Source organism: Nestor notabilis, unplaced genomic scaffold, assembly GCF_000696875.1.
Source record: "Nestor notabilis isolate BGI_N333 unplaced genomic scaffold, ASM69687v1 scaffold8614, whole genome shotgun sequence".
Lineage (NCBI taxonomy): Eukaryota > Metazoa > Chordata > Aves > Psittaciformes > Psittacidae > Nestor > Nestor notabilis.
This window is the reverse complement of record NW_009926072.1, coordinates 43,401-62,205: the sequence shown is the minus strand read 5'-3', so window position 1 is coordinate 62,205 and position 18,805 is coordinate 43,401. Positions and strand designations below refer to the sequence as shown.

At 37.6% G+C, this 18,805-nt stretch overlaps 1 protein-coding gene across 1 annotated transcript in view; it reads left to right on the top strand.

The window, feature by feature from the left end:
* Window positions 1–643: 643 nt before the first annotated feature.
* Window positions 644–18,805, top strand: part of LOC104404828 (calcineurin-binding protein cabin-1-like) — a gene marked incomplete at both ends in the record, with an annotated part of 44,617 nt that continues 26,455 nt past the window's right edge. The window contains 18 exon segments of the mRNA XM_010013356.1: window positions 644–736; window positions 814–927; window positions 1,102–1,236; window positions 1,501–1,681; window positions 2,617–2,746; window positions 4,445–4,594; window positions 5,618–5,910; window positions 6,816–6,984; window positions 7,419–7,555; window positions 7,919–7,934; window positions 7,936–8,131; window positions 9,603–9,681; window positions 9,922–10,109; window positions 12,025–12,174; window positions 12,915–13,109; window positions 14,199–14,435; window positions 15,939–16,089; window positions 16,326–16,441. Of these exon segments, the coding sequence (XP_010011658.1) occupies window positions 644–736; window positions 814–927; window positions 1,102–1,236; window positions 1,501–1,681; window positions 2,617–2,746; window positions 4,445–4,594; window positions 5,618–5,910; window positions 6,816–6,984; window positions 7,419–7,555; window positions 7,919–7,934; window positions 7,936–8,131; window positions 9,603–9,681; window positions 9,922–10,109; window positions 12,025–12,174; window positions 12,915–13,109; window positions 14,199–14,435; window positions 15,939–16,089; window positions 16,326–16,441 (2,730 nt within the window).

Sequence of the window (18,805 nt, the reverse complement as noted above, 5' to 3'; positions counted from 1 at the left end):
TGTTTCTGCATTAGAGGGCCTTTTATCCCTTGGGGTGGGGGGGGGGGGTGACATAGGGCAGTTAATTGGTTATTGATTAAAGTGTTCCCAGCCTGTCTTTTATTTCTGAATGCTTCCTTTATGGATAGAACAAATATTCTAATCCTGTTTGCTTTCCAGACCTGTTTGTGTTAGGCCCTTCATCCTAATCCTGGAGAAAAGACAGTGAGAACAGCTGAGAACATGGTAAGGGCTTATTGAGATTGGTTTTGAGATGTTTTGGTAGAAGTAAAATTGAATTTTTTCTCATTCCCCAGGACTGAGACTAAATTGACATAATAAGAACGTTGGGTTTGGAGTGGTTGTGGTTATTGTTAAGTTAAAGAATTTGAAAACAATTTGCTGTAATTGTCTGTTCTAGGGAAGCTGTTGCTTGCAAAACACTTGAAATTTTGTTTTTTTTTCAGCTGATTTAATGGGGGAAATAATTTTGATGTTTTATTACTTGCAATTAGTGATGACAATACAGTTGTATTGTAACTTTATGTAAAGATCTCTCAGTATTGTCCATTTACCAAGTAAAGTAAAAATAGATAAAACTTGACTTTGCGAGGGAACACACGTAGAGGTAACATTTCTTGTTGTGTCTCAACTGTCATTCTAGATTCGAATTGCAGCATTGAATGCAAGCTCCACAATTGAGGATGACTGCGAAGGTACCTTTAAAAGTCATAAGACTCAGACAAAGGAAGCCCAAGTAAGTAAACTCACAATTTTCTTAATGATATTTAATAAAGTTGCCTACAAAATAGATTCTGTTTTTTTAAACCACAGGAAGCAGAAGCTTTTGCTTTGTACCACAAAGCTTTGGACCTTCAGAAACATGACCGATTTGAAGAGTCTGCAAAAGCTTATCATGAGCTGCTTGAGATTCGTCTTCTGCGAGAGGTCAGTGACCTTTAGAGATTGAAACTCTAGAAACTTTTTATTTTATATTATTTAATTTCTTTCTGGCTAGTGAGACATATCAGTGTTATCAATTGGCAGATAGTTTGCTGTTCTTTTTACTTGTGTAACGTCTAATTCCTGATGCCCACGTTGCATTTATTTTGTCATTTCTAGGCAGTTCTTTCTGGTGATGAGAAAGAAGGACTGAAACATCCAGGCTTGATGTTAAAATATTCCACCTATAAAAACCTAGCACAGCTGGCAGCACAACGGGATGACTTAGAGACAGCCATGGAGTTTTATTTGGAGGTACAGTACAGCTGAAATAAAACACTGGAGCCTCAATGTCTGCCAGTACTTGCCAAAATATAGATGTACACTTTTAAGCATACATCATTTGAATATATGTCTGAATTCTGTGTAGTTTCGGACATTATATGTGATGTAACTGGTCCATCAGTCAGTTCTCAAATCAGTAGCAAGCCTGCTGAAAATTAAAGCAGTGCCAGCCCCTGTAGACATGTGAATATGCATGTCTGAAATGTGAATAATGGTGTTTGTTATGCTTTCTAGGCTGTGATGCTAGACTCTACTGATGTCAACTTATGGTACAAAATTGGCCGTGTGGCAATCAAACTAATCCGCCTGCCTTTGGCTCGTCATGCTTTTGAAGAAGGTCTCAGATGTAATCCTGATCACTGGCCTTGTCTGGATAATCTTATCACAATCTTGTACACACTCAGTGACTACACAAGTAAGTACAGTACACAGAAAAAAGTTGTCAAGATAGTGTAATTTTACGTATCAGTAAAAACCTGTAATGATGCAGTTGTATAGGAGAAAGTATGTCTTGTGTAAGCAGTACATTAGGTTATGATAGTGACTTCATGATAAAGATTTTTTAAATTTCATTATAAAGTATGATGGTCTGCATCAATTCTGGTTACCCTGAAAATAAATGCTTCTGGTCTTTTATATCTGTCTCTGCAAGAAGTTTTCCTGTAGACTGTTCTCTTGCATGTATGTTGATTTTTGTCTTTCTAGGCATTTCCAGCTACATAGTTCTAGGATATAGTTATAAAACTAAAATCTACTTCATAGCCTAGTATGATTAATTGTAGTTACAGCAGTTTATACAACAGACACCAAGATTTTACATTTGAGTAACATCTAGTGGATGAACTATTTCAAAGGAAGTTTGTGAAAGAAGTTGTAAGATGGCAGAAACATTGAATCTGATCCCTCAGGTTCATCCCACTGGATAGTCCTAAATGTCTTCACTTTATTGCCCATACAAGCAAAAAACTGGTGGGATACATTGCTTGTTACGCTAATGAAATCTGCAGTTCAAACATTTGGTAACATGAGAATGGTAAATGGCTAGGATTCTGCTTTATGATTCTAATTCTTTTGTACAGGAACAGAGTCCTGAAAGTAAATAAAAGATGTACTGCAAGCATTGTTTAAATGAAATTAATGATACCCTTCTTCTGGATATAATACTTGGGAAGACGTAGTAGGTTATTTTAGCTGTATACATGTAATCATTTGACGTGTTTCAAAGCTATTGGTCTAATTTATGTCAATGTCATATTTAGCTGGAGTTCTGTGGTACAAAGCCCAGAAATGGGAGCTTTTCAATGAACCAAAGCAGCCACTGTGACCATTCAATTTCTATTTCCCTGTCAGCATGTTTGTACTTTATCTGCAAAGCTCTGGAGAAAGACTGTCTATATAGTAAAGGATTGGTTCTGAAGGAGAAGATCTTTGAGGAGCAGCCTTGCCTCCGGAAAGATTCCTTAAGGATGTTCCTTAAATGGTGAATGTCATTCTACAGTACATACAGCATTTGGAGTGTAAATTTTGGGCTTGGGGTAGTTCAGAAAAGCTGGTGAGATAGTATGCTTTAAGCTATAACAATATCTTGCTGACCTGTCTTCTAAATAATAAATCAATGTTAAGTGTTGGGGCTGCTGACAGAATGTTCTTCAGTAATTACTTTTGGAGGGAGGTAGAAAGAGACAAAAAGTCCGTTTGCTACTGCTCACTTATTTTCATACCCAGATCTCTTGTAATCATCTTCCTTTGTTTCGTTTTACTTACTTGCAGCTGGTATCTGCAGCATTCATTTTAGTTTTCCTTTCCTAATTAAAAAAACCCCAAACCAACCAAACCAAACCCCACACATGTTACTGCTTTTCCAAGCAATTAGTAATTTGGAACTTGATACAGTTTTCTCATTTCAGTAAGTTTCAGGAAGTATTACTGATTTTTATTGACAAATGAGTACAGTCAGAAGACTTTCTATGTTTCTATGCAGAAATTTTTAGTTATTAAGCTTTCAGATCACTGCAACTCTGAAAATATTTTGCAATAATTACGCTTGAGTCATTAGTCTTTTATTACTGCTTTTTTATTGCAGTACGTAAAACTTTTACTAAAAGTTTGGGTTAATGTAGCTCTGCTAAGTAGACTGTCTCTTGTGTAGATTTTATAGTATGAGTGGGTGGGAGGAAAGTGGGAGAAGAAGGTAGAGGCCTGTAAAATGTACAGGATCTAAGTTAACTGATAATTCAGCATCAGAGCTGCTTCTCATACTGTAATATGTTGCTGTGAAGGTCAACAGAATTCAAGAGAAGTTTTTAATTTAATCATAGCTCAGTCTCACTGAATATAATAGTCACTGCATGTGCAGCTAACATCAATATGCTGTGTAAATTGTACGTGGTAAGTGCAATGTACTTCCTAGGGTGTCTCCTTCAGTTATGCAATAAATCAGTCAAAACCGGTAACGTTTTAGACTACAACAATATTTAAAATGTGAAAATACAGAGTATTTAGAAGACAGGGAAGAGAAAGGATGACAAATTTTAAGGCTCTAGGATTTTATGTATAGCAGTAGACCTTTAATAGAAAGCCCTGTTTAGTTACAGAGACCCTGATTTATTAAGCTGCCTTAGGTCTGGTTCTAAGAATCATTTACATGCTTTTAGCCGCTTGGGTTTTGTTTCTGGCTTGAGATCTCTGAAAAAAGTGGATTATTCTTCACTTTCAAAAATTCATTTCTAGACTCAGACTGTACAAGACAATTTTCAACTCCAAATTTTATTTGCGATGACGTGAATTCCTAGAATAATGCGTTGGAATAAAAGGAATTTCTCAGCCATACAATCTCTTTTCTGAACCAAAAACTTCTTCCCGGAAAGAGAACAAAACCTCCTGCTTCCCTTTCATTTCTCAGTGTTTGGAAAACAGAATAGAACAATCTCCCTTTATTTTTTAATTTTTAAGGCAGAGGAAAGATTTTGGAGGGTAAATGCTTCTATGTGCATGCTATAAAGCTTGTAAAATAACATTATTTGAATGCTTGTTTTAACACTGTTCATTTTTGTTCTATTATAGAAAGATAGCAAATTAATCTCCTCAGGCTTAAAAAAACCCCAACAGACTCTTAACAACAAAAGCACAACCAGCAAACAAAAACTTTAACCAGTCTTCATTTCTTATTATTTCTTAGTGACATGTCTATCCATAATGTAAACGTGAGTGCAGCTGAAACAGGAAGAATCATAGATGAAGCACTGGAACTACGTAAGAAAAGACAAGCTTTGCTAGTGCGTGACAAAGAACCAGACCTCAGACTGGTCCAGCCAATTCCCTTTTTCACGTATGTCTCTTTTCTCTTTTTAAAAGGTTCCTCTGAAGCCACTTACACTGAAAACTACATGAGGTTCGCATTTCTTCAGAACACTCTTTTCTTGTAAAAGCAATCAAATAAACCCCCCAGTGTTTTCATGTTTTACGAGTTTATAGGTTGGTTTGCTATGCTTATGATTTTAGCATAAACCCCATATCTATCAGTTTTCAACCTTTGAATTAAAACCAGTGATGTAAAAAACAAATACTAGTGAAGAATGGTTTGGCAGCCATTCCAACTGTATTACTGGATTTTTCATATATGACTAGTTTGTATATGAACTTCAAAGTAAGTTTAGATTTTTAAAAAATGGCTTTACTGTTGGAATAATGGAAATTCAGAAAAAAATACGGTTCTTTATTTGCTGCAAGAGGTAAGGATACTACTAAGTTGCTATGTACGTCTTTATTAAGGCACGAAAGATTGGGCTTTGTTTTGGTTTTTTAATTGCACATTTTTCTGAAATATTGATGGACTCTGCACATAGGTCCTATTGCAGGAAAATTCTTCTACTTGTGGATTAGGGTGAGATTTTTTTATTGTTGCTGATTGAATGAAGAGCCTAAAAATTGTTCCTTTGGCACTGCTTTTTTTAGGGTTCAGTGTAATTTGCTCAGCAACTACTGCACAGACCTTCTTTTGTTAGAGCCATTTTTTGAGATTAGGCACATTATTGACTCGCATTTTCTTCCTATTGCAATGAACTCACCAGTTGCCTCTGAAAAACTTTTGCCTGCTGTCACATTTTGCTCTTGTTTTTCTAAGTGGTGTGTTCTAGAATGAAAGCTCCCAAGAGCCTCTGTTCCAGGCCTGAAATTGTTAATGGTCCATATGACAGGAAACGCACGAGCATACTCTCCAGCTTTTCAGTCAGGGGACAGATTTTGGCACTTAGATGTGTTCTTCCCCCACTGAAAAGATGCTCTTGCTAATTTAGAAAATAATTTGGCAAGAATTTATGAAGTTGTGGTGCCATTGTGTTTCCACATGCAGGTGGAAGTGTTTAGGAGAAGCTTTACTTGCCATGTATCACCACCTCACAACGTGTGACCCTCCTCGACCCAGTCTGGGAAAGAGAATTGATCTCTCAGAATACCGAGATCCAGTTCAACATTTGATGCTTTCTCCTGCCTCTACTCCTGTCAGTGTTATTCAGCCAACTCCTGTCAGCACTAATCCGGTGGTGACAATGCCGGATCATGTATTACCTTATACACCAATGACATCTAACTTTCCAAGTCACAGTCAGAGTTCACTGGAACCAGGAACTACTGTAGGTGAGCAAGGTACTTAAGTCTAAGATTCAAGATATTTTTCTTACTTATCTGGGTATTAAAAGCACTACAGAATTTGTTGGGAAATACTGTTTAAACTGCATGTTGGTGGATTCTGAATCTTCTCAGCATATGGTAGGAAAAGTGACGTTGAGCTGTAAAATTAAGTTCTATTAACCCTTCACATTAGAAAATGAAGGCCACTTAAACTGCTTGAAAATCATTGATTCCTGACTAAGATATAGGACCATAGTGGTCTTACTTTCTTGTCTAATGGAATTGAGAGTCAGGTTGACTTGTTTTTCTTAACTTACAGATTACAAATCTAACTTCTGCTTTTGCGCTATGGAGACTTATACTTCAGTTTTTCAGTCCTTAAGATTGTAAGAATCATGACTGCATCCCAGCAGTGATGCATATCAAACTTTTACTGTTGTGAAGAGTCTTGAGTGCCTCAGAATGAATGAGCTGTTACAGAAGATGACTGGATTATTCTTCTGCTCATGTGTAACATTAAGAACCTGAAACACGCAAGCTGTCAGCTATATTGTTTTAAAATCTGTAGCAAGAGGCTTGAATATTTTATGCTGTAGCTGTATTTATGTATCTAAAATTGCCAAGGAGTTACCAGTATTTGGTTTTATATTCATGGGAATTTAGAGGTGTTTCTGGGGTTAAAGGCAGGCTCCTCTGATTCCCAGTTCAGAAACTTCTTGAAGACTAAATAATGAATTCCAATGAATAATAAAATGCAGAATTTTCAGTAAGTCTGCTTCTTGCCTCAGAGCACCATTTTTATGGAAAATGCTATAGCTAGTTCTTATTAATGAAGGAAACCAACAAATCTCAGGTGTTGCGTTAGAGTGAAATAAATTGTCAGCTACTAATAATTTTTTTTTTTTTTATTCTGTTTCTAGGTGACATATCTGCAGGTGATAAATCTAAGAAAGGTGTGAAACGAAGGAGAATTACAGAAGATAGTGGTGAAACAGCAAAGAGGAGATCTGCCAGAGTCCGGAACACCAAGTGTAAAAAAGAGGAGAAGGTTGACTTTCAAGAGCTGCTGGTGAAATTCCTTCCTTCCAGGTACTGTACAGCAATAACTTCATTATGAGAGCAGCAGGAGCTCAGTAGAGAAAGCTGTTTGAGGTTTTGTTTGATTGATATGCTCCAACATTAAAACCATTAGACCCAGGTTATTTTTTGAAGTAGGTGTAATGCATTGTCTTCTCATCAATTTAATAAAATCGGTTTAAGTGAAAATAACTAAAAACTAATTGATAAATAAGATGGCTTTTGTCAGTATGAAACTGACTTAGACAACAAGGCAGATGTCAAAATGGATAAGATAAACAAGATAATCTTGGTTTGGACAAAATTTGGGAACTGATGTAAATCTCTAGCTAATGTAGTTTCAATGGTAAAACATGCACAACGTGCCATGTTTAGGTTTCATTTACCAGTGAAAGCAAGAATGAGGATTTTATTGATACTGTGTGTTTTGTTCCCCTTTCATACAGATTAAGGAAGTTAGATCCAGAGGAGGAGGAAGACACTTTCAATAACTATGAGGTGCAGTCAGAGATCAGAGAAGAGAATTTTCAGCATGTTGGACCACATAGAATGTCATTCGATTCTACAACATTTATGGAATCTGGTAAGGATTTTGTTGTAACTCCCACTCTTTCTCTGTTGTTTCTTCCATATTGTATGCTTTATTTTCTGTATTTTCCTATCACATCTAGAAGATACAGGAGTATATTTTATTTTAGAAAGAATAGAAATATCTCAGTTGGTAACAGGTGTGATTTTTTTAAGTCTCGGGGACTGCTTAATTGCTGTGCACGAGAGCTCTATTGTGTGAAGTTTCCCATTTGAACAGGTTGGAATGCAATAACTTAATAACACAGGAGAACTGCTGCAATGTTAGTGCATAAAAAATTGTTGAAACCTATTTGTTTCAAGTTGTGGGTTGCCTTGATCTCAAACATATATGACTTTGTGTTCATCTGCTTTCCAGAAAAACAGGACGTTCATTCTGCTGGATAACCTGAACAATGGTGGGATCTTGGAGCTAATGATGAGATATCTGAAAGTCATCAGCCAGAAGTTTCTAGTGAAGTGGCCTCCTGGCTTATGTGAGGTGGTCCTTAGTATCTATAATAGCTGGAGAAAGCACAGTAGTAGTCTTCCTAATCCATTACTGAGGGACTCAAGTAGTCAGCATATCAAGGTATGAGACACTTTTCCATGTGCTTCTCTTTGCTGCTGTGTTACGCTTTGTGTACCAGAAGTACCTAACTGAAACCCAGCAATTAAATGCAGGTTTTGCTTAGCTTGGTCTGGGGAGCTGCATGTCCAAGCTTTATAAACTGTGGTATGCTGCAGCTTGCGTAACAGTTTGTCCCTCAGCTCCTGAACACACATGGGTAATGTTATGTGCAACTCTACCTTATACATAATACATGTGTATATACACACACACATATAGATGTAGTATAAACACTATAGATGTAAATGTATTTTAGTCCTTTACTCTTGTTGCTCTTTTTTTTTTTTTCTTCCCTGCCTTTAGTTCTGATAGGACACAAAGTTTTGTTTTGTCACCAGATTGAGATGCAGCATGACTGCAGTTTGAAATACTTTGGTTTTCAGATCAACAGTCTTTTTACTTTTTTTGCAAATAAACTGAATTATGGAAACTATGTTCCATTGACTTAGTTTACAAAACAAACAAAAGCATTTCTGTGTAGCAAATGTTACATCTCTTATACATACTGTGACTTTTGTGTTTCTGTATATTTTCCAAAAATACATGCTCTTTGTTAAACAAGTATAAATATATTTATAAATGTATTCCCTTGGTTCTGGGACTGCATAACTGCTTGCTTGTATGATAGATCTAGAAAGTCAAGATTCTGTAGTTATACTGTTAAAAATCACTGTCCTCATGCTTGTCTGTTCTTTTTCATCCTTGAATTTATCTTAAACTTCATCTGCAAGCTATTCTGAGTGTAAAAAATAGGTGCTTTTTAGCATTGTAAAGGACTATTCTGGTAATGCGTATAGACTTTTGAACCTTTTCATAAGCACCTTTTTTTAACAGATAGACCTGTAGCCTTTATTCCTATGTATTTAATCAGAAAATAGTATATTCTTCACTACACAAGTCTGCCTGGCAGAGATCCATGGTGACGTGATTTTTAATATACTCCTGAACTTTATCCAGCAAGCATTAATAAGCTGATAAGACTAGAGTATGTACTCAGTCTCGTAGAGGTAAATACTGAAAAAAAGTACAGTATATAGTCTTTTCATTTCTCAAGTATCAATACTATATTCTGGAAACACACTTTTAGCACGATTTAGCTATTTAATAAAGTTATTTCAGCCAGGCAAAAGAAAAATAGGGATGTTGCTTTTTTTTTAACCTCAGGCAATGCTGTTTGCCTACCTTCTTTTATGGGCTGAGATTTTAATTTTTCTTTTTAATACTTCTTCTAAGTACTGTTTTGTTTTGTACCTGTTGATTTGTAAATGCTATTATACACCTTTTGACAGAGGAAGAAATAGTTATAGCTTGGGGATAGAAATCCCAAGATTTTCTTTGAAGTGAATTTCAAATTCAGTGGTGTTTTTTACTCTTCTTTTAATGTATTTCCTCCTGTATACTCTTTTTTGCTGTCTCCATACTTTTTCTGAAGGATATGATGTTGATGAGCCTTTCTTGCATGGAACTGCAGTTAGATCAGTGGCTGCTAACAAAAGGGAAGAACTCTACAGGTGAGAACTGAATATTACTTTCTTCAGACTCTGAAAACACTTAAGTTGTATGAAGAAATGTTTCTACGAATTCATTGGATTTTGGATTTATTTTTTCTTAATCTCTTTCAGATCTGTATTTTATTGGTCTATGATTTTTTTGTCTTAAAGCAGATAAATACTTTTGAAATACTAGGATGTGGGACTCCTTTCATGGGATGCTAGTAAATTTATGATAAAATGTAATGAATTGATTTGCAGTTTCTCCACGAAATTGCCCTGCTGCCTCTGTGAATGGAAAGTTTGGCCCTGACTTCCCAGGAACTCATTTTTTGGGAGACCTGTTGCAGCTGTCATTTGCATCCTCACAGAAGGATTTATTTGAGGAAGGCTGGATGGAATTTGTCACTCGGGTGTACTGGCTGAAAGCTCGCTTTCTAGCACTGCAGGTTGGTTTTACTTTTGATGTAACAAATAAAACTTTTCCCAAATTAAAATCATACCAGCTACAGCTGATTTGGGAAGCTCAGCTCATCTAAGCATGTGGATAAAATCAGCTGAAAACAGTGATTTCATTTTACTTTTTAATATAATTAACTGTCCCTAAGGGTAGAGGTAGAAATGAAGCAGGAGGTCTCATGTGCAAAGGTGCTATTCGGATATGTTCAAGATCTAAGTCTTTGCTTAAATTAGCTTGTGTTCAGCTTAAAAAATTTATTTGAAGTAGTATTGTGTAGTTGCAGAATATGGATTTTTTGGGGGACCTGAACTAGTGAATGCTATCAAAATCCCAGACAGTTGAAAATGCAGTTTTTAACTGAAGCAGATTGTATGCTAAATTACTCTCCACTCTGCTTTTTCAAGGTAGCATGATTCTTCTTTTGGAGATGTTTAATTTAATATGCGGGTTTTGAAATAGAGGGTTTTAAACCTGAGGGAATACTTTGAAAGAAATGTTGTTTCCAGACTTTTTCCTCTCCAAGTATTGCTTTCTCAGGAGATCAAAGAGTTTGTTTATGCATCAATTATGTTTAAGTCAATCATCAACTAATCATAGAATCATAGAATAGTTAGGGTTGGAAAGGACCTTAAGATCATCTAGTTCCAACCCCCCTGCCATGAGCAGGGACACCACACACTGAACTATGTCTCCCAAGGCTCTGTCCAGCCCGGCCTTGAACACCTCCAGGGTTGGAGCATTCACAACTTCCTTGGGCAACCTATTCCAGTGCCTCACCACCCTCACTGTGAAGAACTTCTTCCTTATATCTAACCTAAAGTTCCCCTGTTTAAGTTTAAACCCATTACCCCTTGTCCTACCACTACAGTCCCTCATGAAGAGTCCCTCCCCAGCATCTTTATAGGCCCCCTTCAGATATTGGGAGGCTGCTATGAGGTCTCCACGCAGCCTTCTCTTTTCCAGGCTGAACAGCCCCAACTTCCTCAGCCTGTCTTCATACGGGAGGTGCTCCAGCCCTCTTATCATCCTCGTGGCATCCTCTGGACTTGCTCCAACAGCTCCATGTCCTTTTTATGTTGAGGACACCAGAACTGTACGCAATACTCCAAGTGAGGTCTCACAAGAGCAGAGTAGAGGGGCAGGATCACCTCCTTTGACCTGCTGGTCACGCTTCTTTTGATACAGCCCAGGATACGGTTGGCTTTCTGGGCTCCAAGTGCACACTGCCTGCTCATGTCGAGTTTCTCATCAACCACCACCCCCAAGTCCTTCTCCGCAGGGCTGCTTTGAATCTTTTCTCTAAATAATAACGGGAATCAATTTCGAGGTGTGAACTAACCAGTTCCTTCCATTTTTGTTTTTGCACCTGAGGATTCCTTTCTAATAAATCTGAGGAAAAATAAGAGTTCCTATATGGCTACTGCCATTTTTCCTTTAGATGTACAGAGTTATATTTTGCCCATGCAGTTGCATTCCACTCTTGACCACTCAACTTTTAGTTGCAGAGAGCAAGTAGAATGCATTGCCTTTGCGTAATAGAAGAATGTTTGTTGACTCAGTGTTTTTATTTGCTCAAATGGAAGAGTTATTTATACTGTTTTACTTTTCCATGTTTTTAAAGGAAAGGGATTTTAGCAATCCAAATGAATATTTCAGATTTATGCAGGCTGAATTCTATTTCCCTGTTTTGTTTTACCTGTAACTAAAGTCACTGGTAAGATACGCTGTTTCTGGGGTTTTTTAATTTAAGATAGTCAGTTGGATTTGTTTTTTTATTTGGGAGGATATGCAGTGGCAGTGCCTGCATTGAATTGAAACATTTTCTTTCTACATGCTTTATAAACCTTTGCTGCAGACAGAACTCTAGGGGTTTTTGGTTTTTTTCCTCTGTACTGTTTCTGTAGGGAGACATGGAACAGGCACTTGAAAACTATGATATCTGCACTGAAATGCTACAGAGCTCCACTACAATGCAAGCTAAAGCTGGCAATGAATGCAGCATCGTAATTCGGTTACCTAATCTACATGTTGATTCTGTTGTTTCTTTAGAAGAGGTAAGAATTAATTTGCAGGTGTGTTCTCACCACTCTGTCCTTCCCAGTTTCATAGGTCATCTATGAATTAGCACATTTGTGATGAACTTTACTATATCTGTCCTAGAATTTTTTGAAGAGTGAAAGGACAGGTTCATAGTTCAATGATAATGTCAGGGCCATTGTATCAGTTTTAAAAAGACACCTTTTACTTCTGTTGGTCCTGTACAACTTAGAATTGCTTTTATGCAAAGTAAACATATTAGAGCAGCTGCATGTAGAACAGTAGAGTACTAGATTAGTGTTTTATTTTCTGTTCCTAAACATATATTTCACCTTTGCCTAAATAAGCTCTTCACTTCAGAAGTGTTTTCCACGTTACAATTTGCATATGCTTTTAAACAAAGGGATATTCATCTTCTGTTCTTTCTATTGCTGTTTTGGGGGATGAGCTCCCAACACAGGAGATGCTGTCTTCACTTTCAAGTCTATTTGCTGGATGTGTTCTTGCCGTGTAGAAATGTGTGATTTGGGGATTTGAGGCAAAAAAGTTTAAAATAATTATAGCACTAAACTCATATACTGCATAATAATTACAAATCTGTGGAAGGGGTGACATATTACATAGTAGGTGTTTTCTTCCTGGTTGTATCTGTAGAGTTCACACAGCTTTACAACTAAACTGCTAGGAGAAATGTCAGTAGTCAGATGTATGTGAAGACAAAATGAAAGTTGAATTATGCCATCTGTGATGTTTGCAGATTGAAAAGAACCTAAAATCTCTGGAGAGATGCCAGTCTTTGGAAGAGATCCAGCGACTGTATGAGGCAGGGGATTATAATGCAGTGGTGCATCTGCTTCGTCCAACATTATGCTTTAATGGCTATGGCAGAGCAAAACATCTGGAATTTGTAACATCCATACCGGAGAGACCAGCACAGCTGCTTCTTCTGCAGGTTTATTTTGCTTCTTCAAAGATCTTTTTATTAAGGATTTAAGACTTATTCCTGAAAATTGGATGAAAGGGTTTCTTGAGTGGGTCTTAATGGTTAATGAGTCTTATTTGCAAAACGAAACATGGAACCAGACTTTTATTTGAACAGCATTAGCAATATGCCAGCTTTTACTAGCTGAGAATGTGGCTAAAGATACAAGATGTCTGAAGCCTCTGTGAAATGTCCAGAAAAACTGTACATTCAAATAAACTTGAATCATTTGCAGAGGCATCTTATGGATGGATTTATGCTATCTGCATCTTCTGTAAATAGTCCCTGCTTTTGCTGATATTGACTATATGGTGCCTTGCAACTGTTTTGAAACTTTAAATTTGCCTAACCTATGAACAGTTTAGTGAATTTATGATGTAGTATATCTGTCCTGCACGAATGACAAACTGTTGATAGATACATCCAGTGTGATTGCTATAGATTTAGTCCATTTGACAGTATGAAAATAAGCGTACAAATGAGCTCAGCTGTCAGAACACTTTCTTGGGAAGTGGGGGGAAAGGTTGCACAAAAAAAGACTAATGCTCTTTAAACTGGATGGAATCAAATCCTACAGCCTCCATGCCATCTCGTGACCCAAACTTGGCAGAGTGCAAAGAAGCAGGAGGATGTTGCTATAATGCTAGCCTTAGAGTTGCTATTTTGTTGTTTATGAAATAATAAAATGGTAGCAAAAGATCATAAAGATCCAAACCCTGTTTCTGTAGGGACCTTTATTCATCTGCATATCATTGGAATGTTAGACCTACAGCCATCCCTTTCCTGCTTTTTTTTCCCCCCCCCCTTACATCTCTTTCTAAAGCAGAAAGATTCAGTGATTTTTTTTTTTTTTTTTTTTTTTTTAAATTTAGATCCTACTTGTATATTTGTCATCCAGGGTCCATGCACCTCCTGTTATCCTTTTTAAAGATGTTCTGTTATCATGTCATTAAATTAACCACATTAACTGTATATATTGCTTTGCCCTGCTGTGCATTCATGGTTTAAAATAAACCCTTCATCCTTATAATAGATTTTTTTCATATTTACATTCCCTAGGAGTCCCTGCTCAAACTGAAAGATTACAAGCAATGCTTTGAATGCTCAGAAGTTGCCTTGAATGAAGCAATTCAGCAGATGATTAACATGACAGCAGCCTCTGCTAAAGAAGAGTGGGTTGCTACGGTAACACAGCTGCTCACAGGAATAGATACTTCATTATCATCAGTCAACAGCATCCTGAAAGACTCTTCTGTAACACCAAGCCTTGTTCGATTAACAAACAACCTGATTCAGGTAACCTGTTGACTTGCACTAGGAAAAAGGTATTGTGTGCTGCAGACCTTCAGACACAAAACAGCTGTTGCCTGAATTGCCACCCACTCACAGTGACAGTTTGGGTGGGTGACATTTTTGTTAGGGGAAGGTTGGAGGAGTATGAGCATTACCTTCATAGTCTTCATTTCAGTATGTTATAAATGAGCTACATAATGAGCACACCTGTGCTAGGATCAGTAACAGCAGCTACTACCAAGCTGCCTGACATAAACAAAGAATGTGGTAGTAAGATAACCTAAGGAACAACACTGTTTTCTAATGGGATTTGAAATGGTGGTAATTTGAAGACTGGTTGAGCTGGCTGGGTGCAGTTTGTAAGTTATGACACTGATCTTGGTCGTGTGTGCTTTGGGCTAGAAGACAAGATCCCATAAGCCTTAGGAACATGGTGCTGTTGCTTGCAAGTGCTGGCCAAACTACATTTTTTTCCAGTGAAAACAAAGAGGATGGTGAGGAGACGTCAAGGGTAAAAATGGTGTGTGGACTTTCCTATCACTGTTTCTATCACTATGAATACAGCTAACTTTAGCCTTTAAACAAAGTACTTTCAAACCTTAAAACCCACAAATGAATGTTTTTCATTCCAGGAAATGGTGGACTCTCAGTTCCATTAAGAAGCGAGTCTAAGTTAATGTCAAAATTCAGTGTGATTGCAACTCTCAAATCTCCATTTATTTCACCAAAAGCAAAAGACTTCAAAATCATACTCTCATTGTGTAAAGTTGTATGTGTGTCACTATGTTGTGGAATGTAATGGAATTGTGGAGAACAGAGTATTCATTATAATATCCTAAATGGTTTCTGTAGTAAAAATAAATATGACTCTTTATCTACGTAAATACCAATAGAAAAACTGTTGTATGTGTGGAAGAATGTGAAAAAAACATAGGACTTCTGAAATTCCTGGTCCTGAGACAGTAAAATGAGCAGTTGTCCATGAGAAATGCTAGGACAACGATTCCCTGACACAGCATTGCGTTGCTCAGAATTTGTTCAGTTAGATCATTTATACAGCATCTGTTAATGATTCTAATTGGTCTTTAACAGTTGTTGTAAGACCCGGTAAAGAATTCAGGAATTCTTATAACTAAGTTGCTCTTCCTTGCTGGGGAGCAGATAAATTTCTTGTGCAGTAATGAGGCTTACTAACACTAACAATTCATACTTTGCATTTGCTAACTTTGAATTGTTTGTACATGTTATTAACAGAGAAATGACTTGGTGGAAAATAATCATGCAAGAGGAATGTTAGGGTAGGGGAAATGATCTTCTACCATTCCCTGTACCAGGGTAACCTTATTTGTAGGATTTTTACTGCCTGTGAGAAGCTCAGGCTCAACTTTAGATTATTTCCTTAGGATAAAATAAGTTTCCTTAGCAACTTCGGGTTGTTTGGAAAGGATTCACACCTGACCTTTATTTTGTGTCACTTTATCTGTATAATGTCTGTTCCTTTATTAGATCATAGATTGCAGCATGGCAGTCCAGGAAGAGCCAAAAGAACCATACGTCTCCTCGGTGCTTCCATGGATAATCCTGCACAGAATCATCCAGCATGAGGAAGATGCTTTTCAATCCCTTTGCTGCCAGCAGCAGCAGAACCAAGGAGAAGGTGAATTAGTTATTCAGTTTTACATACTGGAGCTAAGCTCTTTACCATCTAGCTCTGCAATATCAATAAGAAAATAATTGTTTGTCATCTTACCTTGCTGGCTGAAGGAAGTAGAGGGCTATACAGACATCACTTTCTTATCACAGAGGAAACTTCTTTTGCCAGGTGAAGCATTGGCTAGTTGGATTTATCTCAGCTCTGTGGTACTTAAATATTTACCATCTTCTTTCTTCCAGTGAGTCCTGATACCCCTATGTTGCCTTCTTCACTGATGCTGCTGAACACTGCTCATGAGTATTTGGGAAGAAGATCCTGGTGTTGCAATTCAGATGGTGCTCTTCTCAAGTTCTATGTAAGTGTCAGAGTAATTTAGGTTGGAAAGGACCTCTGAAAATCATCTGGCCAAGCCCCATCTAAAAGCAGGGAACAACTTCAAACTTATGTTAGGTTGCTTATTGCCTTGTCTTCATGTTAAAAATGCACTTTTAAATCTACTTTCCTTCTTCTCCCATGCATGAACATTTCAGTCAGTTAATTTTGAATAGCAAAAGCTTGTTATTCCAGACCGCTGTCCACTGGCATGTTTTCTAAACAGGACTCTTTGTCAGACACTAAATGTCTTTGGATAACTAACTGTGTACTATAAAAACATCTTTAATGGGATGTGTAAAGTAATCTACCTTCCCCTGAAAGAGAAAGTACTGGGAAGTGTTAAGTGATTATTCTGACTACTTAGGAGAAATGTGGGCCCGTATCAGTCACTGATCCTAGCAAAACTTCAGTCAAATTACTTGAATTTTGTGATGCTTAGCTTAAAAATAAACAGATGTAACGTTTGAAGCTAATGAAAATTTCAAGTGCTTACCAGCATTCACCCATATGACTGGTAACATTGGGCTTTATTTTTGCTAATGAACACATAAAACTGCTTGTGACTGCTTGCGGGAAGGGAATACCTGAATACTGAATCTATTTCCAGTGTTATCTTCTCCTTCTCTGTGTGGTAGCGTGTTGGTAGCTCAGCCACACCCCTGCCCTGATTGCAGCAACATTTTATGCACAGTCTGTGTAGTGTTACCTGGATTATGTCCTGAAGCTGTGATGTATTTGGCTGTTCTGCTGATAAATTTGACTTGTTTGATTATACCTGCCTTGATTTTATACCACAGACTGAAAAAAATAGTAATTCTGTTGTTTTCATGTTACTAACTAAATGTAATTTCAGATACACAATTACTACAAGTAAATTCAGGTATTGAACAAAGGGTGAAGAGAATGGAGAAATATTCTGGTCCTGTGTCTTTGCACTGTTGTTCAGATGGGCATGTTAGAAGGTCTAATATACTCCAGAAATGGGTGTCTGGGCAGTAGTGCTGTACATTATTAGATGAAACCAGTTACCCATTCGTTGTTGACCTTTTAAAGATTATTCCTTGATGTCTAGTTCTAGAAAAGAAATTTCCCATGGTTGAAGGAGGATATTTCTATGTGTGTGGCTGTTTCCTCACCTTATCCTTAGCTAAGAAACCAAAGTGCAGTCACCTTTTCCGTGTGCAAGTGTACTGACAGTCTGTTGGCAAAACCTGGCTTTTGGCAAAACCCCAGCTAATTCGGTACCATGGCAGTTACTGGGCAGTGCTCTACAGGGATATTACGGTGGCACTTCACAGATTCAGCTTGACTTCATTGAGGTTTATTACCTTCAGCCAAGAGAAAATCATGATTAGTTTAATTTCCCTTCTCAGCACTCCCTGGAGCTTATTAGCCTCAGCTCAGTGCCAGACCACATCTGCCTCTGCATCTGAGCAGCAGTGTGTCTAGGACAGTAATTTAGACAGCTGGGAAGGATAGCGCAGAGAGCCTGAGGGGCTCTGCAGGAGTCAGCTCACCCTGGTAGGGCTGGAGCTAATGAACAGTGTTTGAACTCAGGCTGACTCAGTGTAGGACTATTAGATTACCTCTGCATCCTGCTCTCCTCAGTCTCCTTGGTATTAGGAGCATAATGCTGATACACCTGAGTTGCCTCTGCATGGATCTGCCTTGGGTCCAGAGGGTGGATTAGCTCAGGCACTGTGCTTCATGAAAATAGATAACCTGTCTCCACACTTGAGCTTGCACTCAGGTGCAGTGCTCCTGAGTGATGAATCTACATTGTCTGTGTGTAGTGTGTCTGTATCCACAGCCTGGGGAGTCAGAGTATGCCCTGTGAACCAGGATAAACTGCAGATAATTGGGAGCTGTGAATGCATTTGCAGCTAGATCTTTGCAAATGTCATCAGGTACTTTGGAAAAAAACTTCCATTTTCAGTTCCAGAATTGCCCATTTAAACTAAAATATTGTATTGTATTATTGAGCCCAAGAATTTAGTTTTCAGAAACAAGAGGATATTGGAAGGATAAGGAAAGATAAAGATAAAATAGGATTAATCATTTGAAGAGAAAGATGGCTTCAAGAAATGTTAGAAGTGTCATCATGTAATACTAATCTATAAAACCTTCTGTAGGTGACCCGTCTGCTCAAGTACATTGTATTACTTGTGGCTGAAGGTTGTGTGCAAGAGATGGTGTTAATATGTACTTCAGTCCTTCAGCAGCAGTCAAAGTCTGAATTAGTAAAACCAATTCTAGGTTATTGCCAAGACTTCAAAAGCTACAGAAGAACACAGGAGGTTGTTTTGAATACTGTTCAAGTGAGAGTGTTAGATGTGATTTTGTG